The 25,000-nt window shown below is 41.7% G+C and overlaps 1 protein-coding gene across 1 annotated transcript in view; it reads right to left on the minus strand.

Annotated features, from left to right (window-relative positions):
- kcnq3 (potassium voltage-gated channel, KQT-like subfamily, member 3) overlaps positions 1-16,049 on the minus strand; it is a 76,482-nt gene extending 60,433 nt beyond the window's left edge. The window contains exon 1 of the mRNA XM_076300066.1: positions 15,799-16,049. Within this exon, the coding sequence (XP_076156181.1) occupies positions 15,799-16,049 (251 nt within the window). The remainder of the gene's footprint in view (positions 1-15,798) is intronic.
- Positions 16,050-25,000: the final 8,951 nt, after the last annotated feature.

Below are 25,000 nucleotides of genomic sequence, written 5' to 3' on the forward strand. Positions count from 1 at the left end.
GTGTGTGTGAGTGAGTTGGTGTGTGTCTGTGTACATGTGTGAGTGAGTGTGTGTGTGTCTGTGTACATGTGTGAGTGTGTGTGTGAGTAAGTGTGTGTGTGTGTGTCTGTGTACATGTGTGAGTGTGTGTGTCTGTGTACATGTGTGAGTGAGTGTGTGTGTGTCTGTGTACATGTGTGAGTGTGTGTGTGAGTAAGTGTGTGTGTGTGTGTGTGTCTATGTACATGTGTGAGTGTGTGTGTGAGTGTGTGTGTGTGTGTGTCTGTGTACATGTGTGAGTGTGTGTGTGAGTGAATGTATGCGTTTGTGTGTGTGCGCATTATGACATGTGCTTTTGTGTCTGCTGGTGTGTGTGTGTGTGTCTGTGTGTGTCTGTATGTGTGTGTGTGTGTCTGGGTGGGTTGAAACCAGGAGGAGAAAAATGAGTGAACGCACACACACAAACTGTTACAAATTAATTGATAAAAAAATTACCCCAAGCCAATAACAGACAACACTCTCTCTCTCTCTCTCTCTCTCTTTCTCTCACACACACACACACATAATATTACAGTTTTCCTCAATGTGACATTCAAGTCCCTGAATGTGTGTGTGTGGGTGTGTATCTAACATCAGGCTAATCAATATTCTGGCCTGGGATGCTAATACTACAATCAATATAACTTACCCATTTCTACAACAAGAGAGAGAGAGAGAGAGAGAGAGAGAGAGAGTGTGTGTGTGTGTGTGAATGCCACATAAATCTCATTGCCATCTCCCACTAAATACAGGACCACATTCTAAATCAGAATGCCATCTCCCACTAAACACAGGACCACATTCTAAATCAGAATGCCATCTCACACTGCAGGAGCACATTCTAAATCAGAATGCCATCTCACACTACACACAGGACCACATTCTAAATCAGAATGCTATCTCAATTGACCTGTCGCTAAGCCCCGCCCCCCATTGTTACCGTGTGAAAACTCGGACAAACAAACCAGACTTGATTATAAATACATTGTGGACAATGGCAGCTGACAGTATATGAAAGCAGGCTTTGAGGTCGTTTTGATCGATAAAAGGATTTACTTTCCTCCAAAAGGGACTTAATTATGCTATGGAGGGGTGTATTCGAAACTTTAGAATACATACAAGGTGACAAGCAGTTCATCACTGTGCAAAAACCACTGACGTTAATGCTAGCTAGCTAGCTAGCTGAAGATTGATACTAAGATATGTTAGGTTACGTTAATATTTGATGTAGTAAGAATATAGTAGTTGGTTAATGAGCATTTTCTTCTTGGGATTTAACAGGGAACCTGTGCCCACGTTGTTGGCTTAGTAGCCTACATTACGTCGAGCTGTTGCAAACGTGAGAGACGTCCTGTAGGCTAGGCCTACTGTTGATGAGAATATACCCCGTTTTCTAGCCTCTCGGGGTACCGGCTATCAGTATTATACGTCCCCCATGCAAAACGTTTGACCATGGTTATCCGTTGGGGTTTTTTGAGTTAATAAACTCCATAAATAACCATTAATTTGTCATTGTATGCCTCCTCCCTGTTGTTTCCTATGGAGTTGTCCGAGCTGATGTCAGAGTCCCGTTGAGGCTGGACTGTCATTGGCTCATCAGCGTTCTAAGGGTGGCACTTAGCGACAGGTCAATTAGACACAGGACCACATTCTAAATCAGAATGCCATCTCACACTAGATTTAGGAGCACATTCTAAATCAGAATGCCACCTCACACTAGATTTAGGACCAGTCACCACAGCTTAGCGACTGTGACGGGCAGAGTTAAAAATCATGGCTGCCAAAAGAACAACGCCTTGTCACTGATGTTTTCAAATATAACAGCAGATTTCCACCCACTGGAGATTACAAGATACAGAGAGAGAGAGAGAGAGAGAGAGAGAGAGAGAAAGGGATAGAGAGAGAAATGGATAGAGAGAGGGATAGAGGGAGGATCTGAGAATGAGAGAGAGGGTGGGTAGAGAGAGACAGAAAGGGAGAGAGGGAGGATCTGAGAATGAGAGAGAGGGTGGGTAGAGAGAGACAGAAAGGGAGAGAGGGAGGATCTGAGAATGAGAGAGAGGGTGGGTAGAGAGAGACAGAAAGGGATAGAGGGAAGATCTGAGAATGAGAGAGAGGGTGGGTAGAGAGAGACAGAAAGGGAGAGAGGGAGGATCTGAGAATGAGAGAGAGGGTGGGTAGAGAGAGACAGAAAGGGAGAGAGGGAAGATCTGAGAATGAGAGAGAGGGTGGGTAGAGAGAGACAGAAAGGGAGAGAGGGAAGAAGGGATTATGATGGAGAGAAAGAAAGGAGGGGTGGCACCATCAAAGGTTGTTAGTGATTTTATGGGATCTTAAGAACCAGGCAAAGAGCCCTTGAGAACAAGAGACTGTAAGAGTGTGTGTGTGTGTGAGAGAGAGGGTGTTAGTGTATGCCTGTGTGAGTGTGTGTGTGTGTGTGTGTGTGTGTGTGTGTGTGTGTGTGTGTGTGTGTGTGTGTTTGAGATAGAGAGAGAGAGAGAGAGAGAGAGAGAGAGAGAGAGAGAGAGAGAGAGAGAGAGTGTGTGTGTGTGTGTGTGTGTGAGGCACTCCGATAAAAGTCACAATCTCAAGGACATTTCAGCTGATTAAACTGGTCACTGCGTCAGTACAGAACACCAGATTCAACAGCACCACGATTACCGTGATTTATTTACCGCTTAATCAACAGCACCACGATTACCGTGATTTATTTACCGCTTAATCAACAGCACCACGATTACCGTGATTTATTTACCGCTTAATCAACAGCACCACGATTACCGTGATTTATTTACCGCTTCATTGTAATACAACAGCACCATGATTACAGTGTTCTATTTACTAGTTTAACTGTATATCAGTGTTCTATTTACTAGTTTAACTGTGTGAGTGTGTGTGTGTTTAACTGTATATCAGAGAAGATTTATGCAGACCAAAGGAAACCCTCGCTGCGCCAATGTTAATGTGAGACTTGTGGAATTTTACCAATAAATGGTCATTGTGTCTCTCTGGATTTGTTGAGGGGTTTTTTGAAAAATGTTGTCATAATCTGTAAGTGTTTGTGATCATTTCAAGCCTAATAATTTTTCAGTGTTCGGATTTGTAAAGATAACTTTGTATCAAACCATGCTGCTGCCAGTTACTGCCCGGTTGCTAGCGAGTTAGCTAGCCTCCTAGCTAAGATAACATTTTAAATGGAGAAGTGTAATTTCTTTGAAATGACAACTAGCTGAATAGCATTATTGATATTAGTTAAAGTGGATAGTTTATAGTGAACTTGCAATAGTATATTTTAAGCGAAGTCTCTCAACTGCTAGTCACTTGTTAGCGCATAGCTGTATTGCCATAGCTACAGCCATTCATAGCTTTTTATTTCTACTTTTAAGCTAGTGCTAGCTAGCTAGCTCGGTTCACAGACTGATTGAATTATTCATTGGTATCATAGGTGATTATAGACAATAATACTGTAAACACAATTATGTTTATCTGCTCTTATTGCTTGTTAGGAGAGAAAGTTTATTTAGTGGCTGGCACTCCTGTTTATTTGCTAGATTGTTTTTTTAAATTATTACTATGGCCATCATGTCACCTATAGTCCTATTACATTTATTTTTTAAATTATTACTTTTATATCGTTGTACCTGCCCAGGGACTACAGGTGGAAATTAGCAAGTGTTGCTATAACCTGGCCCAAGACATATTCTCTTGTATTACAAAATTAATGTTTATTTATGCATTGTCTAATGCACAAAATTGCAGCTTTGGTGAACAACTTGAGCGTTTGCTGATATTCATAGAAACCCGGCGTTTGTCATACCCACCACTTCCAAGGAAAAGGCAACTCAGTTTGCACATGTTGTAGTTAGATAGTGTTTGCGCTATAGTTTGTTATGCTGTAGTTAGATAGTGTTTGCGCTATAGTTCGTTATGCTGTAGTTAGATAGTGTTTGCGCTATAGTTCGTTATGCGCTATAGTTCGTTATGCTGTAGTTAGATAGTGTTTGCGCTATAGTTCGTTATGCTGTAGTGCAGTGCATACAGTGCACAACTGACGGCATGAAGATGATCACTGGCCTGAAGAAGAGCAGCAGCTCTGTGGAGGGGGACCTTGACAGGGCGAACCAGTTGAACCACTTCTACAACAGGTTTGACTGCCCTGCTCCAGCTCCAATGGCAGTGGTCTGTCCACCGCCCCCAGCTGACTCAGACACGGCTCTTGTTTGCGTGCCTGCCCCACCCCCACCTCCCAGCCTCCCAGTCTCTCCAGCTCTGCATCCCAGTGACACCCAAGCAAGACCAAGGAGATTGTTGTTGACTTCCAGAGAGGTCACACCCAACACCTGCCACTGACCATCGACGACCATATTGACTGTCTATGCACAATTGCACAATTTCAACCCAATTTTGCTGCTCTTATTTATTCATTGTATGTGCCTTCTTATTTACTTTTTATTGTTTACTTGAATGTTATGTTTGTCTGTGGACTTAATTGGTAACATTATGTCTTGTCTCCACCGTGGGATAGTGAGAAACGTAATTTCGATCTCTTTGTATGTCTTGGCATGTAAAGAAATAGACAATAAAGCAGACTTTGACTTTGACTTGACACCCAATGACCTAAGCCACCATCACCCAGGGGCGGAGCCAGACATTGTAAACATTCGGGGCTTAGCCCATTTAATTGTTTTTTTAAATAACCCCCTAACTACATACAGTAGTTCTCAGTAAAAATGTCAAGTTTTTGCCTGAAATTGCACTGTGCCTATTTACAAGGGCATTGTTCCCACCTCTTTTGGGGTCAACCATCAAGTGCTGGACCTCTATAGAAAGCTGAGAACCTGTAGCTTTCGTAGGAAGCAGTCAAGATAACTGTGTGATGTACTGACAAAGAGCTACAGAGGCTAGAATATAGTTTTTTCTTTCTGCCGGATTACAAGCATCTCTGAACTGACCACATTTCAGCCCTCTAGGTCACTTGATATCCCTTAGAAACACAACTAAGCCCTAGCACCAGGTCTTGTGAAGCTGTGTGCAAAAGTTGATCAATATAGAATGAAAATTAAAAATGAGTGCTTTAGACTATTATTTGCCAAGGTATGCCCATGCGTTTTGTAAAATGCCTATGGATACTCCCCATAGGACTTTTTGTTATCCAAAATGCATACTGACAATCAAATGCTTACTGCACATGAACCCCTTTGTGTAGAAGCATAACCCTGGTCTCAAATGAAAGGTAACACTTTGAGGTTTCTTGTGGACTATTTAGATTGTATGTCAGGTGTTCAGATATAGACTGACTACACAAAATATGGAATAATTACATGCGGATAGCCCAGAGACCTGGCATAGATCGTGTAGCAAGTCAAATTATTTTTCAATATTGGGCTTTGAAAATAAGGGATATATTTCCTCAGTAATAGAGCATTTGGTGACATTTATAGAGAAACCGAGGGGAAGTTATATTGGAAATAAGAGGTCGGGAATTTAAAACACTAAAAAAAGGGCTTTTGAAAAAAGATTCGGGGCTTAAGCCCCCTAAGCCACCCCCTAGCTCCGCCACTGCCATCACCTCACGCCCGACGCCTCCTTGCCTGTGCCTGTTGAGGTGTCCACGACTCTGGAGGTGGTCATCCCCCAGCCCCCACACCCCCTCAATACCAGTGCAACACTCACCTCCATCATCACAGGCTATCGTACCCCCACCATCACTGGATATTGCACCCCTCCCCCACATGGCGATCACGAACAATGATGTGACAACTAGTGTTGCACGGTGTATCGATACTAAAAAGGTATCACAATGCCTTCACTCAAAAAACGATACGATTTCAGACGTTTTTAGAATCGATACTTTATTAAAATAATAAAGTTCTGTGTCTGTGTGAACTGCTGCTCTCACTGCTCCTTGCACGCATCTAGGCAAGTGGGCGTGTCAAGCAGGCAACTCTGAGTGAGTGAGTGCAAAGCCAACGTCAACATAGTTCTTTGCCGACAGTTCTAGGCCTTGTGGATGAAACAAAAGGTGCAGTGAAATCTGCAACTATTTCGGATACATCGCGAATAGTGAAGGCAAGCCATCAGGTACCAGTGATGTGCCAGTTCACAGCTTTTCTGAACTAGTTCAAGTTCAGTTCATACATGCTCAAAGTGAACAGTTCACGTTCAAAGTTCAAAATTTTAATTCTGAACTAGTTCAAAGTTCAGTTAATTTTACTTTTTTCGTGAGATATTCAAATAAATACTTTTTATTTACACTACGAGCTAGATATCACTATACGTTCTTTGAAGCTGCTCATTGTTGACATTTGCTCATGACACTGCAATTGTGGGTTTCTTACCAGGTGATGAAACTTGCAGCAGTACAGACAAGGTAGACCAGTCTCCGTGCCATCACTTCCACTAGCCATTTTTTTTTAAATTGCAGCGCTTTCTCTCACTCTCGTCATTGGTCCGTCTCTCTCTCTCGCTCCTCCAGCCCTCCGCGCTCTCGCTACGCGGCGTTGCTATGCCTACCCCACTCTGCTGCAATTCATCACGGGTAACGTTGTGCGGAAGCCAGTATGCTATTCAACTATTCTCAGCCGGACACTACGTTGCCCGCAATGCATTGCGCACACAATGTCAAAACCATTTCTGTCTGGTGATACATGATTTAAGCGGCACCAGCGAGAATACAGGAGGGAGGAAGTTTCTCTCGTTGCGTTTCAAAAGAGAAAACAGATGTCACTCAGTTTTCAATGGAAAACAAATTTCAACGTTCATTTACAGTGATGTCTGCCGTTCATGACACATAGTGTGAACTAATTCACGTTCAAGTTCTTTATTAAAAAATGTGTTGCGTTCAGTTCAACGTTCACGAAAAAATGAGCGTGTTCAATGAACGCGTTCTTTTGAACTCGTTCACGCACAACACTGTCAGGTACACAGAGGCCCGTTTGTAAAATATGTTTCAAAGTCATTTAAAAGCAGTAGGCTACGCATGGAACTTGGCTAAACACCTTGCAGACATATCCCAAAATTTTTAAAGAGTTCAAAGAACGACAGGTTAACAAATATGCTATAGAAAACACAACTACATGGTTAGTGCCAAGTTCTTCTCTTATGTTTTAGTCTAGCCTAAGTGAAACGAGTATGGTTCTCTGGGATAAAGCGAACCTTCCTTCATCAATGAATTTTGACGAGACATAACGAGCTGTAATCATTTTGACGAGACATAACGAGCTGTAATCATAGGGTGCTAACGTGATGAAAGCGCAATGCTCACGCCAGAATAACATTACCATAACTTGTAAACAATCTATTTCATGTCCGGTCAGTACTACTGGTAATATTTGTCATGGCATGTAGACCGCTAATTAAAGCCCACAGCATACCACCAAAGCGTGTTGAGTCCTAATAATAATAGCGGCTTCTTGTTACAGTACGTGGTAGCAAATCATGTTATCAAAGAAATAGACGTAATGTAGGAATGCACACAGATATATTGCAACAGGTAATGGTGTAGGCCTATCTGACAAAGACCTGAGTGGTTGGAACGTCGTACTTGTACACTGGGCACAAAGAAGACTATCCTCATATTTTCCCCTTTGCAACTGTCAAAGAAATCCCATGAACACGGGAAGGCCTAGGGTAGCCTATACTGTACATCAGATGGCCTAAAGAATAGCATTCAGTGATTTGCATGCAGTAATTTTAACACTGACCTTGATCTAGCCTAGTTTGGCTATTTAAAGCTACTTTATTGCCAAAACACAACACAATGTAAATAAACTATAACAAACAATAAAGGACTTATCACACAAAGTAGGCCTACTATTTTACTGACTATAAAAAAATAATAATTATGTAGGAAGTTTAGAAGTTTAGAACCCAGAATTGACCTGCACACTACAAAAGTGCACCGAATTCAACACAAATGACTCCATATACTTGGAGGAGGTATGAGTCCTTTCTTCTCCAGATATCTTAGGATTAGTCGCCGTAGTATCGTTTTAGTATCGAGCATCGTGATATTTATGGCAGGTATCGTATCGAAGTCATAATTTTGCTATCGTGACAACACTAGTGACAACGACCTCAGTCAACAGCCATCAGACACACAGATCCCAGATGCACCCCTCCCCCTCCCCTCCCCTTACACCCCCAATCATCACAACAGATCAAGTGAGAGCCCAAATAAAGAAACTGCGCATCAATAAAGCAGCGGGGCCTGACAGACTGTGTCCAAGGCTACTCAAGGCCTGTACTGCTGGACTGGGGGAGCCACTGAAGCACATCTTCAATTTGAGTCTACGCCTTGGACAAGTTCCAACACTGTGGAAGACATCATGTCTCACCCCTGTCCCTAAGAAGCCACACCCTAGTGAGCTTAATGACTACAGACCTGTCGCTCTCACATCACATGTGATGAAGACAATGGAGCGATTGGTCTTAGGCATGCTCAGACCCCAGGTACGCCATGCACTAGACCCGTTACAGTTTGCATACCAGGAGAAAGTGGGCGTGGACGATGCCATTACTTATCTTCTACACAGGACACATTCCCACCTAGACAAGGGGAAAAGTGCTGTGAGAATCATGTTCTTTGATTTCTCAAGTGCTTTTAACACCATCCAACCCCTCAGACTGGGAGACAAGCTCTTGCAGATGGGTGTGGACGCTCACCTGGTAACCTGGATTACAGATTACCTGACCGAGCGACCACAGTTCGTCAGACTGAAGAACTTCCTCTCTGACACTGTGATCAGCAGCACCGGAGCGCCACAGGGAACTGTGCTCTCTCCAGTCCTGTTCACCCTGTACACATCTGACTTCTGCTACAACACCGAGTCATGACACATGCAGAAGATTTCTGACGATACTGCAATTGTGGGGTGTATCAGGAACGGGCAGGAGGAGGAGTACAGGAGCCTGGTGGAGGACTTTGTGCAATGGTGGAAACTCAATCATCTTCAACTCAACACTTCAAAGACAAAGGAGATGGTGGTGGATTTCCGCAGGTCTGAGCCCACTCTGCTACCAGTCCCCATTGATGGGGTCAATGTGGAGGTGGTAAGCACCTACAAGTATCTGGGTCTCCACCTGGACAATAAACTGGACTGGTCAGCCAACACTGATGCACTCTACAAGAAAGGGCAGAGCAGGCTGTACTTCCTGAGGAGGCTGCTGTCCTTCAATGTGTGCAGCAAGCTCCTCAGGATGTTCTACCAGTCTGTTGTTGCCAGCGTCCTCTTCTATGCATTGGTATGCTGGGGAGGAAGCACAAAGTAGAAGGATGCGGGGCGAATTGACAGGCTGGTATGGAAAGCTGGCTCTGTAGTGGGAGCTGAACTAGAGTGCATCACTTCAATATCTGACAAAAGGACCCTGAACAAACTGATCATCATCTTGGACAATGAGTGTCACCCACTTCACAGCACTATTGTTAAGCAGAAGAGCCTGATCAGCTGGAGACTTTGCTCACTGCCTTGCACAACAGACAGACTGAGGAAGTAATTTGTCCCCAGAGCCATTGAACTGTTCAATGCTTCACTTAAGGGAAGAGGAGAGATAGACTTCTCTGCATAGTCTGTCTGCCTTTTCACCCCCTCCATGTTTGGATACTGTCCACTAGCCACTTTTTACCACTGTCATTCTGCCTCACTGTTTGCGTGCTATATTAGCACATTAGCACATATGCATAACCCCTCCCTCCATGCCACAGCCGAACTTTGGCAAAACTTAAACCTTTTCTTAAAATAGTTATATATATAGACATATAGACTTTATTCTTGCACTGTTGCACTGTTGGACTTACTCATTTGCACTATCACCATGACCACTATCACCATTGCACTATCACCATGACACTCACTCACAGAGCATCTTACCTTACCATGCACAGAGAATCACAGGCTCAGTCCCTGCCTCAGTCATTGCAAACGCCTCTTGATTGATTAATCACCACTATGTGGATACTGTTTTTAGAATTGATTTAGATTAAGTGTTATTTAGTATAATTTGTATTTTAGTATATTTAGTATATTCTTTATCTTCTACTATCCTTATTGCTTAGTTGTGTTTTTATATTATATACTTTTAATTACTTTTTCTGCTGTTAGTGAATGTGTGTGTGTTGTCTGTATGCTACTGAGACCTTGAATTTCCCCTGGGGATCAATAAAGTATCTATCTATCTAGTTAGATAGTGTTTGCGCTATAGTTCGTTATGTTGTAGTTAGATGGTGTTTGCGCTATAGTTCGTTAGTTCGTCATGTTGTAGTTAGATGGTGTTTGCGCTATAGTTCGTTATGTTGTAGTTAGATGGTGTTTGCGCTATAGTTCGTTAGTTCGTTATGTTCTAGTTAGATCAGGGGTGGGCAAACCTTTTGGCTCAAGGGCCACATTGGGTTTTGAAAATTGGCCGGCGGGCCACACAACAACAACCCCCCCCCCACCCCCCACATATAATATAATTTAGTATGAAAAGTATTTCTTTTAAAATATGAATTGCTTAAAAATACTGCTAATTTTATTTGTTTAACAAATGTATAAATTGTGCACTGTCGCTTTAAGACAGTCGCTTTAATTCATGTTTATTTCTAAATGATCTTCTGCCTGCTCCGCTATGGCTAGTGCTGTACTTATGGCTGGGCCCTCTCACAGTTTTTAAATGGTCAGTAGTGGGAACTACTAGCCTAGAAATCTAGACGCACCCTAGCAGCGGCAAATTAATTTGCTCAGCCTGTACGTCTAGTATCAAACCATAGGGATTTCTATTGGTTGACGCCGTGGACGTCATCCAATCACAGCGCTCTATTTTGTTAGAGAGTCTTAAGGCGGGCTTAACAGGATAACGACAGTCCTGTGACGGTGAACAACAAGGAAGGTGGCTATGGCTAAAGAAGAGCGGTTGTTTGAATCGGCGTTGGCGTCAACTTTGGAGGAGTTGGACTTGTGCTTTTCTTTGAAAGTTGAGCAACACAATGCACTTAAGTCATTCCTTTCGAAGAAAGATGTATTTGCCGTTTTGGCGACCGGATACGGATATGGTCGTAGCGCTGGCCTATTGCATGCCTAGGCAGTTTGAAAGACAATTCTCTGCCCGCCCCTTGGATTAAGCGAGGTGAATGGTTCGATTCCAGATTATACATTTCAATGATATAGGATGGCCCGCCAGGCTAGGGAACTACTGTTGCCTTCATGATTTCCTTTTAAAAGTTTCTTATAAGAAGGAGATATCAATTATCAACAATGACAAGCCAGCTGGAACCTGCGGCTCTCTCCCTCTCGTGAGTGCAGACGCATTCCCAATTAAATGGATCGCATAATGTTCATGTTAGATCTGCTGCAAAGGAGATAACTAAGAGTTAACTTAGTTTAACATGATGTTATCTCTATTTAACATGATGTTTTGACATTGACATTGTAAACGTTATTTAAGGAGAGTGAAAAGCAGTTTGCACTAAAGCTAACCAACGTCGTCTCTATCGCAGGAAAAAAATAGCGATCAGCCTGATAACCAAATGAAATGCTCGGCGGGCCGGATGAAAGTGCTTGGCGGTCCGGATCCGGCCCGTGGGCCGCAGTTTGCCCACCCCTGAGTTAGATGGTGTTTGCGCTATAGTTCGATATGCTGTAGTTAGATAGTGTTTGCGCTATAGTTTGTTATGCTGTAGTTAGATAGTGTTTGCGCTATAGTTTGTTATGCTGTAGTTAGATAGTGTTTGCGCTATAGTATATTATAGCTATAGTACAGCTAATACTGATTCTATTACTATCTCCATACAGGCCGACTACTGAGCCACCACAAATATAGTGGTCCAGTGGTCCTAGTCAGGCGTAGATTACGTAAGGGATAATGCCCGACGAGGTGTCCATTATCAGAAATAAATGGACGACGCGGAGGTGTGAACCGTCAGACGGTTGCTTCCGCGAAGTCCATTTATTTCTGATAATGGACGCATCGAAGGGCATTATCCCTTTTATACCATGGTCACTTACGAATAAATAAATATGAAATCAATTATTAATACTAAATGAGTTTTAGATGTAAAATCGTTAGTTTTTTCAGCTGTTTATCGCAACGCTGTGTAATGTTGATAAGTCACAGCTGAGCGGACTAACTCAGGCGTGGTCAAGCAACGTCATAATAATTTTATAGATGTAGTATATCACTTTTTCAACCTAGACCATGGTATAATTACAGTACGATCAGAGGTCACCGTTATATATTTGTTATTATTATTATTATTATTAGAGATTGTTTGCCATCTAGTTCCTTATGTTGTAGTTAGATGCTGGCCTTAAATGGCACACACAAACCTGCAGGAATGAATACAGGCCATGGGGTACACACAAACAGAAACATGAACAGAAATGTATACACACACACACACAAACACACACATACATACACAGACATAAACTCACAAACACACATCACTCATCAACTCACTCTCTCTTACACACACACAGGTCACTAAGGGTGTCACGAAATCGATCGAAATTACATCTCAATCTCGAACTTCGAACTTAAAAGTAGAATCGACGATGCAGCCACACCCCCAATGTCACGTCCAGCATGTATGACAAGACGCACAAACACACATGCACGTGCTGAACTGCAGCGTCAACACTCCTCTAATTTTAAGCTGCAACCAGTTAAAATATAGGCCTACACATCAACCTACCGAAATCAAAGCCCCTCTTGCTACTTTAAAATCACCGGTGTGGAAGTATTCGTTCATTCACGTCAATTAAAACTAACTTAGCCTACTCAATTTAGCAAGTGAAAAGATGGTCTAATTACAGTCCAAAGTTACTTTAAGGCTTAAAATGCACATTTATAAGTACATATTCCATGAACACTAACCTTGGGTCTCTTCGGAGTGTGCTGAAACAATGAAATTAACATTCTGTGTTCATTTTACCATGTTCACGTCTCTGTTTTAGCCTAATGTTAGTTCTGTTTACATTACAACCTCGCGGTTGGAACGGTTTCAAAGCGGTTTCAAAATAAAAGCCCCCCGAAAAAGAAAAGGCCAAAAAGAGTAAATAAGATCGAAAATCGAATCGAATCGTGACTTTAAAATCGAAAATTACATCGAATCGAGGATTTGGAGAATCGTGACACCCCTACAGGTCACACACAGTCACACACACACTCATGCACACCTAGTCACTAGCTTTTTCCCACAGTCAAGGAAGCATACTCAACGGCCAACTTTTCAAGGGTGCCACGTCATTGATCTCCGCTGAGCACTGTTCCAATGTCAAAATACTCTGAAATTCGCGCCCTTCATTCTGAAAAAAATTCAAGGATGCATCTGTGGATCCTCAAGTGAACAAAAATACCCATAATCCTCTGCGTTGACATACATCGGAGCAGCGCCCCTACTGAAACAGCAGCATGCAGTTAAAAATACCCATAATCCTCTGCGCTGACATGCATCGGAGCAGCGCCCCTACTGAAACAACAGCATGCAGTTAAAAATACCCATAATCCTCAGCGTGCAGTTAAAAGCGGAACCACTGTGACGTGCACGTCCACACTGGCAAGTCTTTTTCAAAATACAGTCCGAGAACGCTAACGCTAGGGAGAACGCTAGAGAACGCTAGGAGAGAACGCTAGAGAACGCTAGAGAACGCTAGGAGAACGCTAGAGAACACTAGAGAACGCTAGGAGAACGCTAGAGAACACTAGGAGAACGCTAGAGTACGCTAGAGGACGCTAAAGAGACGCTAGGGAACGCTAGGAGAACGCTAGAGAACGCTAGGAGAACGCTAGAGAACGCTAGAGAGGCCTCTAGCCTCATCTTCGTAGAACCCGACTTGCAAGGAAGCATTCTATCAAGGAAGCATGCCCGACTTTGGGAAACAGCCACTGTGCTCACAGAGAATCAATATTTACTTTCACTTTTGAACTTTCACTAAATTTAGAACTGTTACCTAGCAACAATGGACATGCTGTAACCGTGTACATCTGTAACGCAAAAGAATCTTTACAACCTCTACACACACACACACACATGCACATGTGTCACACACACACACACACATGCACACACACACACACACACGCGTCACACACACACACACACACACGCGTCACACACACACACACACATGCACACACACATACATGCACACAAACACACACACATACTCTGCGCAGTGGGTTAGTGTGTCTGTGTGTGTGTGTGAGAGAGAGAAAAGAGAGAGAGTTTGTGTGTTTGTGTGTGTGTGTGTGTGTGTGTGTGTGTGTGTTCCCTCTGAGCAGTGGGCTAGTGTTTGTGTGTGTGTGTTAGGGTTGCCACATGCACTGGATTTCCTGGGATTGTTCTCTTTTTTGAGTGACTGTCCCGAATAATTAACAATATTTCCCGGGACACGAATTGTCCCGGTTTTTGGTGAAAATGAACTTCTGAGTCTGTGTCAACAAGTGCATCAGGGCAAATATAGGTGAGAAACTATAGGAAATGTTTCATCATTGTATCACCACGCGCATCACGCACAAGGGCACCAAGAGACAGAGGGGGTACCAAAATAAATAGCTTTACTGCTAACTGCTTTTCTCTCTTCGAGAATGTTTACGATGTCAAAATGCACCAACACACACACACACACACACACACACACACACACACAGTGTCTTGCTCTCTCTCTCTTTCTCTCGATCTCTCTCTCACACACACACACACACACACACACACACACAGAGAGAGAGAGAGACACTCACACACACACACTTGTTGTAGACAGATTCTATGCTTCACACTCACACACACACTGACTATCTAGCCCTTAATGCTACGAGGTCAAATTCAAGACTCTTTTCCTCGGGGGTTCCTCGTTGGCTCCTCGGTGGTGAAATGAGCTGCCTAGAGTGCTGTGTTCTTGCGACAGCTTTGGGGATTTCAAGAGCCGTCTGAAGACGTATCTGTTCAGCAACACCTAATTCATTCATTTTTAGAGTTATGGTTTATATGGTTGATTTAGTTATGGTTTATATATTTATGGTTTCTATAACATGTGAGTTATGGTTTATATATTTATGGTTTCTGTTTATTTCCATTATTGATATTTTATACAAATAGCATGCAGTACTATAAACACCAGAGTACGAATAGCATCCACTTCTAACTGTACATTGATGCAAACAGCATAGGCTACCTTATTCAGAGTGTCTATTACACAGCTGAGCTATTCACACCCTGTTACGTAACAACAACAAAAGCATGTTGCTTGTTTAAATATATATATATATATATATATATATACGTATATATATATATATATTACATTGTGTGATCAATATGCCAGAATAAATGCACTAATAGAACACATTGCTGTGTGCACCGGGGTACGAATAGCATACATTGATATTTGTACTGGAAGGGGTACTAATAGGACACATTGCTGTGTGCACCAGGGTACGAATATAATTCACCACTTATTGCACCAGGGTACGAATAGCATACACTACTAATTGTACCAGGGGTGCAAATAGCCTTACCCTATTTTATATTGCATTGATATTATTGTTATTATTACTAATTTGCTCAATTCAGGCTTAACATTTTAAAATCTGTTAACTGTTGATTTTAACTACTGTAATTTCATATTCTGTAAGTCACTTTGGACAAAAGTATCTGCTAAATTCCATAACCACGAAACATAACACGAGGGAGTGTGTTAGAGTGTGTGAAAGAGTAGTTTATGGGAGTGTGTTAAGAGCGTGTGAAAGAGCAGTTTATATGTGGGAGTGTGTTAAGAGTGTGTGAAAGAGCAGCCTACTCACACAAATGCGTGGTACAGAAGTGCCCAACCTCGTGGTCTTTCAAGCGCATCGTAAATATGATTCTGTATCCTCCGGGTTCGAATGTTCCCCCGTTTGACCGGGCGCGTGTAGCCCAACGGCGTCTTGGCCAGTAGCCCCGCGCCCTGCACGCTCCGCTTCTCGTCCTCTCTGCCTGACAGTAGTAGCGTACCGTCCCTGTCCGTTCCCGCCAGAGCCTCTCGGGGCTCCGGGTTTCTCGCGCGGATGCCCATCTTGTTCACTTGTCTCGAGCCTGAGAGCGGCGCGTGTGCAGATGAGGCGAGAAGGGGCGCATGCCATGGCCGGGAAGAGAGCGAGAGCTCCTCACGAGCGGGTCATCTAAGGATCGCGCGGAGGACAGTGGGCGCGAGAGCTATAGAGGAAAAATTACAGAAGCGCAAATTAGAAATCAGCTTCACAGCACACACACACCATCACGTCATAAGACAGAAACAACACACATGTAATATTCCGTTTTCATCAGATATGCACACAAAGACACACAATAAGAGACAGACCACCATCTGTCGGGCTTTCTTGGTCTCTCACACCGACATCTCTCGGTATTTCGTTGGGGATACCGGGGCATCTATTGGCACGAGCCCACCATCTATTCCTCTGGTTGGGATCCAGAGATGAAAACGCCCCGCGCGAGTGGGATTCCCTTGGTCAGATCGCTCGAGATCAACAAGCTGAGGACCGAACACGTCATCACGTGAAGCACAAATGCAGACACAAATAACACACTCACCCGCGCGCAGGAGGCGGCCGCTTTTCATCAAACATATTTTTCCACTCGCGCTGTCTCTTTACCTGCCGCTCGTGATCGAGACAGCGGTGACGTGAACCGGGGAGGAGATTTGCTCTCTCTCTCTCATACACACACACACACACACACACACAAGAGCAAGACACATTAACCACTGACCACGTGATCACACTGCTGACAGAGCATCTCAAGACGAATTGACTCCCTGTGTGTGTGTAAAGGGGGTAGTGTCTGTTGTATTCTGACAGTGTTTTAGTGGATGTGTGTGTGAATGTGTGTGTGTGTGTTAGAGAGAGCCAAGCCTGGTGTGTGTGTTAGTGATGGTGACAGTATGGTTCCTGCCTGTTAGGATTTAAGGGTAGATAAAGGTTTACTGTGTGTGTGTGTGTGTGATTTAAGGGTAGATGTGTGCGTGTGTGATTCTAAGTGGTCAGAGTAGGGTGCATTGCTTGTGTGTGAGTGAGTGTGTGTGTGTGGGGGGGGGGGGGGGGGGAGGGTGTGTGTGTGTGTGTGTGCTTGCATCAGGAGTGTTAGATGTCCTTGTGCCCTCCCAGCAGAAGAGGTGATGTGGACTCACTGATCAAGCTGTGTGTGTGTGTGTGTTCACTGATCAAGCTGTGTGTGTGTGTGTTCACTGATCAAGCTGTGTGTGTGTGTGTGTGTGTGTGTGTTAATGATGGGCCTACGCTACAATATCTATTTTGTAAGGAAATGTAAAAGACACATACACACAGACATAGCCTAGATTAGGTTAATGACAGAACTAAGTATAAGTATATGGAAATGTAAAAGACATAGCCTAGATTAGGTTAATGACAGAACTGTACGCTCAAATAAAATAAAATAAAAAATGAATTGTATGCCATAACACTAAATTAAGAAATATTTCCTAATCTGGAAAATGTTTAGTTCATTTTTTCTTTCAGTCCACGGTTCCATAATACCATTCAATTGTAGCGCAAATTATCCAGGGACCAGCAATCTCCTCATCGAGGAGGCCCTAACCCTGCAGATCATAGAGAACGCATGCTCTGAACACCGTTGCCATGGTGTCCTGGTGCGGACGCATGCTCTGCACACCGTTGCCATGGCTCTCTACACCGTTGCCATGGCTCTCTACACGGAGAATCACAAGTTTCCTGGTGCGCACGCATGCTCTGCACACCGTTGCCATGGTGTCCTGGTGCGGACGCATGCTCTGCACACCGTTGCCATGGTGTCCTGGTGCGCACGCATGCTCTGCACACCGTTGCCATGGTGTCCTGGTGCGCACGCATGCTCTGCACACCGTTGCCATGGTGTCCTGGTGCGCACGCATGCCCTGCCCCCGCTCTTCCAGCACCACTGGTGCTCCAGATGAAACGAGATGAAACGAGCAGTTCAGCAAAAAATGGTTACATTTTGGGCCTCAGAGTTCAGGTAGGAGGGCCCCTTAGCAGGATTTTGCTCTGGCCCCCATGGAGGTATGGAGGTATCTAGATGTGAATCGTGCCCATGTATCTAGATGCGAATCGTGCCCATGTATCTAGATGTGATGTGAATCGTGCCCATGTATCTAGATGTGAATCGTGCCCATGTATCTAGATGTGATGTGAATTGTGCCCATGTATCTAGATGTGATGTGAATCATGCCCATGTATCATGATGTGAATCGGATCGCCTTTTCACACCCTTAGTCACAGGTGATGACCCATTTCAGTTATTAGCATTTTGAGCCCTTGCAGCCTCTCAATCAGTTATCAATTGATATCAGTTATCAATGGATATCACTTATCAATCTCAATCACTTATCAATGGATATCACTTATCAATGGATTTCACTTATCAATGGATATCAGTTATCAATGGATATCAGTTATTAATGGATATCAGTTATCAATATCAGTTATCAATGGATATCACTTATCAATGGATATCAATTATCAATGGATATCACTTATCAATGGATATCAGTTATTAATGGATACGCACTTATCAATGGATTTCAGTTATTAATGGATATCAGTTATCGATATCAGTTATCAATGGATATCACTTATCAATGGATATCAGTTATCAATGGATATCAGTTATTAATGGATACGCACTTATCAATGGATATCACTTATCAATGGATATCAATTATCAATAGATATCAATTATCAATTATTAATGGATACACACTTATCAATGGATATCAATTATCAATGGATATCAATTATCAATGGATATCAGTTATTCATTGATATCACTTATCAATGGATATCAGTTATTAATGTATATCACTTATCAATGGATATCACTAATCAATGGATATCAATTATTAATGGATACGCACTTATCAATGGATATCAGTAATCAATTGATATCACTTATCAATGGATATCAGTTATTATTTACTGTGTGCTGTGTGTGTTTCACTAATTCACGGATTGGGATAAATGCAGAGACCAAATTTCCCTCACGGGATCAAAAGAGTATATATACTATACTACTATACTATACTACTATACTATATCAGTTATTAATGGATATCACTTATCAATGGATTTCAATTATCAATGGATATCAGTTATTGATATCAGTTATCGATATCACTTATCAATGGATTTCAATTATCAATGGATATCAGTTATCGATATCAGTTATCAATGGATATCAGTTATTAATGGATATCAGTTATCAATGGATTTCAATTATCAATAGATATCAGTTATTGATATCAGTTATCGATATCACTTATCAATGGATTTCAATTATCAATGGATATCAGTTATCGATATCAGTTATCAATGGATATCAGTTATTAATGGATATCAGTTATCGATATCACTTATCAATGGATATCAGTTATCAATGGATATCAGTTATCAATTGATATCACTTATCAATGGATATCAGTTATCAATGAATATCAGTTATCAATGAATATCACTTATCAATGGATATCAGTTATCGATGGATATCAGTTATCAATGGATATCAGTTATTGATATCACTTATCAATGGATATCAGTTATCGATATCACTTATTAATGGATATCAGTTATCAATGGATATCACTTATCAATGGATATCAGTTATTGATATCAGTTATCAATGGATATCAGTTATCGATATCACTTATCAATGGATATCAGTTATCAATGGATATCAGTTATTGATATCACTTATCAATTGATATCAGTTATCGATATCAGTTATCAATGGATATCACTTATCAATGGATTATCAATGGATATCAGTTATTAATGGATATCAGTTATCAGTTATCGATATCAGTTATCAATGGATATCACTTATCAATGGATATCAGTTATCAATGGATATCAGTTATTGATATCACTTATCAATGGATATCAGTTATCGATATGCACTTATCAATGGATATGCACTTATCAATGGATATCAGTTACATTTTTGAGTGTTCAGAGCTTAAACCTGAGGGGGTACATTGAGATTCAACCATTCATTACATTACATTTAGCAGGCACTTCTTGACCAAAGTGACTTACATATGTCAGCTATATTACAAGGGATCACATTGTCCCCGGAGCAACTTGGGGTTAAGTGCCTTGCTCGAGGGCACAACGGTGGAAGCCGGGAATTGAACCGACAACTTTCAGGCTACTGCACGCTAGCCCAGCTCCTTAACCACTACACTACTGCACGCTAGCCCAGCTCCTTAACCACTACACTACCACCGCCCTACAGGCTACTGCAGGCTAGCCCAGCTCCTTAACCCTTACGAGCCCGACCGTTCTAATTTCGTTACAAAAGTAACAATGGCCAATCGTCTAATATCTCAGCTGCCCAATGACTGATTTTATTTCTGAAATCTTCCCCGTAATGCTGACAACATAAGCTTCAATTTGATATGATTGGGGGTTTATGGCGCAAAATGTTTTGGATACTTGAAGATGAGTCTTAAAAAAAATATTTTCACTTGAGTCGGTGCATTTGACGTGGACAGCCGGATGCCACATGCACTTAAGTTGGAGTTTACCTCGACTGGAAACCACACAGCTGGATAAACTGAGGTAATATTGTTTTTACATCGGTTCTAGCTATGGTTTATCTTAATTCCTTAAATCATGTTATTTGACAGTAATATGCTTTCTCATCAGCGTCAACATTATGGCTTAGCGGGGCGCTAGTGCATCGTCACGTAACTTTAGCGAACTGTATAATTCTGAACTGCTTGCAATATTATCGTTTGCTTTTGATGTCAGTTATTTTCATTTGAGTTTCATTTAAAAACCTGTTAGTATATAGGCCTAACCTGTAGGTAAGTTTGTTTTCTAGTACCAATTTGATGGTTAGGTAAGCATTATATTGGCAAGACAAGCAAACCAAAGCTGAAAAGCGTGCTTGTCTCAACATTTTCTAAGATGGTATGACTTGAAATAGATGAAGCACAACTCCTCTCAATATGTAGTTATAGAAAACATGATGTGAAATCACATATTCTGTCAGAAATGTCATTATTGCATTTCAGCAGTTTGTTACTAGGTGAAATGTAATCTGTCTTTTCTTGATGAGATTTAGCTGAACCCATATGTGTAATAAAATGACTTTTCATACTTATATTTCGAGTATATTCTGAGGATGCTTCAATAGTTTAGGCTACCTCTTCTTTTGTGTGCATAGTCTGCATACATGCACAAATCTGTAGTTTTGTGATTTTATTTTTTACATTAATAAAGGTATTTGTATGATTTCGCTCTTGTTTCTGATGGAGGATGACAAGACCTTCTCGCAAGCCTGAAGCGGTATGGAGGAAGAAGGTATAGATTTTATGTGCCGTGCGTAGGATGGTGCAGACTAAAACACTGTGTGAAATAGACTTATGTTCTTTTTTACTCACATTGTTGTCCCAGGCATATGTGGTTTTACCAACCGGAAGGAATGGGAGCTTGTGCTTAGTAGGCCGTCGTATGCAAACAGTGCTTCAGTAGCTTCTTATTATTTCAAGTTTGACAATGCAATGCAGAATCTGGTGTTGAACCTAGGTTATGTAGCTACAACCAGAAAGATTTTGGCGGAAATCTATCACAACAGCTGGTAGGCATTTCCTTCAGCCTCACCTTCAGCTGCTCCAACTACTACTCTGTCGTCTTCCCATCAAGTACATATTCCTGTACAGCAGGAGCTTGTTATAAAAAACGTACATAATAAAACTAAAGTAGCTTGTATGGCCCTGGAGTGTAACGGTAGGCGAATTTGTTTTATTGATAAACAAATTGCTGTCAGATTTGGCATTCTGCAAAAGGGGATGCGTTTAGTAATGAGTCATAGCTCTTCTGTGTTCAACCTTCAGGTTCCCTACCCCACCTTTCCCTATCCTCCTCTGTAAGTGTGTGTGTGTGGGTATGAGTTTGTGTGTATATGTGTGTATGTGTTTATTCTCCACAGGCTTGTATGTAATCCACTTTCAAATGTTTTAGAACTCATTCATTTTTGAGTGATGTTGATTGTATTCCTAGATTTCATGAATAATAATACATGTTATATATGTATATAATTTTCATATTATACTGATTTATATAAGGAAGTTGTATTTGTTGAATCAAATGTATTTTATGTCTCTTTTCCGAAATTGTCTTCAATAGAGTATACTTACTTCCTGTATTACTGGTAAGGTACAGTATGTTTTTTTTGTCATTCTTATTGACTGTAGCAATTGCTTATATACAAATAAATGGTTTATTCTTATAGACCAAATACATCTAAACCATTGTGTCTGACTTGATTATTAGTTTTTATGCATACTTTTATGTTGTTGGTGAGAAAGTGAATGTGAATTCTGTCAACATTCTAAATCCCGTTTCCTGCATTTTTTTTACAGTGATCACTAAAATTATCATAACTTTTGAAAGGTTAAAGGGGTGGTTCAGGATTTTGGACATAAGACCTCATTTCCAAGTAAGCAAGTGTGATATTTATCAGTGGAGACCGTTTTCAACACGTTTCATCCAGTCCTTCTAATTGCAGAGTTCGCAGGTGCTAGGCTAGCGCAAGTCAACGGTATGTGCTAGCCTGCCACTAAAGACAGTCTTACCCACTCTAAACTACACCTGAGGCAAATTCCAGACAATCGATGTAAATGTCTGTGTTGATAGAATAGTGTAAGAAATACAACTACCCTTGCATCGCGTTGCAATAGTTATACTTTGGTCCCTGAAGTTGTTAGTAGTCATTTTGCAACTCAGCGGCGGACTGCTATTACCAAGGCTACTACTAGGTATCCCCATTGGAGTGCGCTTTATTGTTTACTTTTCGGCGCAGTACTACTAACCGGAGAAGTATAATTCCGCCGATGCTAAGAAACTAGTCCATCAAAATGTAATGCGATCGTTGAAATGCAAGGATAGAATAACGTTAGAAATAACACTATCAATACAGACATTTACATCGATAGTCTGGCGTTATAATTTGTTTGCCTCGGGTGTACTTTGGAGTGGGTAAGACTGTTTTTAGTGGCAGGCTAGCACATACCGTTGACTTGCGCTAGCCTAGCACCTGCGAACTCTGCAATTAGGACTGAATGAAACGTGTTGAAAACAGTCTCCACTGATAAATATCACACTTGCTTACTTGGAAATGAGGTCCTATGTCCAAAATCCTGAACCACCCCTTTAATGATATTCCAATAGTTTTTTTTTTGTTAAATAGTCCACAACTTGCTGAACATTTCATTCACTATATTTTTCTCTATCTTGTAGAGAAATATGATGAAAATTCATTTTTATGTGAATGACAAATTCCGGATATACATTTGGAGAGGCTTTTGGAGAGATTTTCAAATACTGTTTATTACTATATCAACATTACCATATGTATTTTACATCATTTCATAGAACTGATCCTTCTTATTACAATGGTATGTATGCATTGATGGTATGTATTATACTCAAGAAATACGTTTTTTTGTGTGAGGTCATCCAGCACCAAAAATGGAATGTTCGGCACGGGCACGAAAGGGTCAACCACTACACTTGCACGCTAGCCCTGCTCCATAACCACTACGCTACTGCACGCTAGCCCAGCTCCTTAACCACTACACTACCAGCACCCTACAGGCTACTGCACGCTAGCCCAGCTCCTTAACCACTACACTACTGCACGCTAGCCCAGCTCCTTAACCACTACACTACCACCGCCCTACAGGCTACTGCAGGCTAGCCCAGCTCCTTAACCACTACACTACTGCACGCTAGCCCAGCTCCACTACACTACCACTGCACGCTAGCCCAGCTCCTTAACCTCTACACTACTGCATGCTAGCCCTGCTCCTTAACCACTACACCAGTGTGTTTACCCCATTATGGGATTTTATAGTGATGTGAGTTGAAAAGGACGGTCAAACGACATGTGTGGGATTAAGGCAACACAGATACACAGAACAATGGCTTTCAATCTTGATTATGCTTTCTGTAATTATGTTAAATTAGATTACTGTAAATTCTCTCCTCCCAGCTCTCCCCTATTTTAAGCAAGGGGTTAACTTACTCCTTAGCAAACCATAACAGTGGTCCACCACCACATCTGTAGATTAAGCCACATCTACTCAATGTAAGTAAGATAAACAAGGATGTTTATTGTTCTCAGCACTGCCAGCATTGTGTATAATATAGTTGTCACTTGGAGGAGACTTAAGATAGCTAGACAACTAACGTAGCATAGTTAGCTAACCGCTGCTAACGTGCTAGCCTCGCCTCGTCAGAACAGCGTGGGGCTGTGCAGTAGTGTAACATTTATTCACCATAAATGAATAAAGTTGAAGTGGCTCTGCAACGTAGGCTATGTGAACAGGCCTCCATAGAAGGCTCATAAAAAGGAAGGTGTCTGTTTGTAGTTATAGCCCCGTATAGACATGTATAAAGTCTGGCTTCCTAGGAAGGACAGGTTGACATGTGTATAATCTGGCTACACATCAGTTAGAAATTGCCCCTGGTCTTCAAGATAGCCACGTTATTGCCCCTGGTGTTCCAGATAGCCGCGTTATTGCTCCTGGTCTTCAAGATAGCAACGTTATTGCCCCTGGTCTTCAAGATAGCCACGTTATTGCCCCTGGTGTTCCAGATAGCCGCGTTATTGCCCCTGGTCTTCAAAATAGCAACGTTATTGCCCCGGGTTTTCAAGATATCCAGCTTTCAAAAAGTAGGGTGAACATAAATGTGTGTGTGTAAAATGTTATTCTAAACGTGTATCTAAATGTGTGTGTGTGTAAAATGTTATTCTAAATGTGTATCTAAATGTGTGTGTGTAAAATGTTATTCTAAATGTGTATCTAAATGTGTGTGTGTAAAATGTTATTCTAAATGTGTGTGTGTAAAATGTTATTCTAAATGTGTATCTAAATGTGTGTGTGTAAAATGTTATTCTAAATGTGTATCTAAATGTGTGTGTGTGTAAAATGTTATTCTAAATGTG

Source organism: Alosa pseudoharengus, unplaced genomic scaffold, assembly GCF_046254945.1.
Source record: "Alosa pseudoharengus isolate Yale_2024_CS ecotype anadromous, Long Island Sound unplaced genomic scaffold, YU_APseudo_1.1 YU_APseudo_1.1_scf_22, whole genome shotgun sequence".
Taxonomy (NCBI): domain Eukaryota; kingdom Metazoa; phylum Chordata; class Actinopteri; order Clupeiformes; family Clupeidae; genus Alosa; species Alosa pseudoharengus.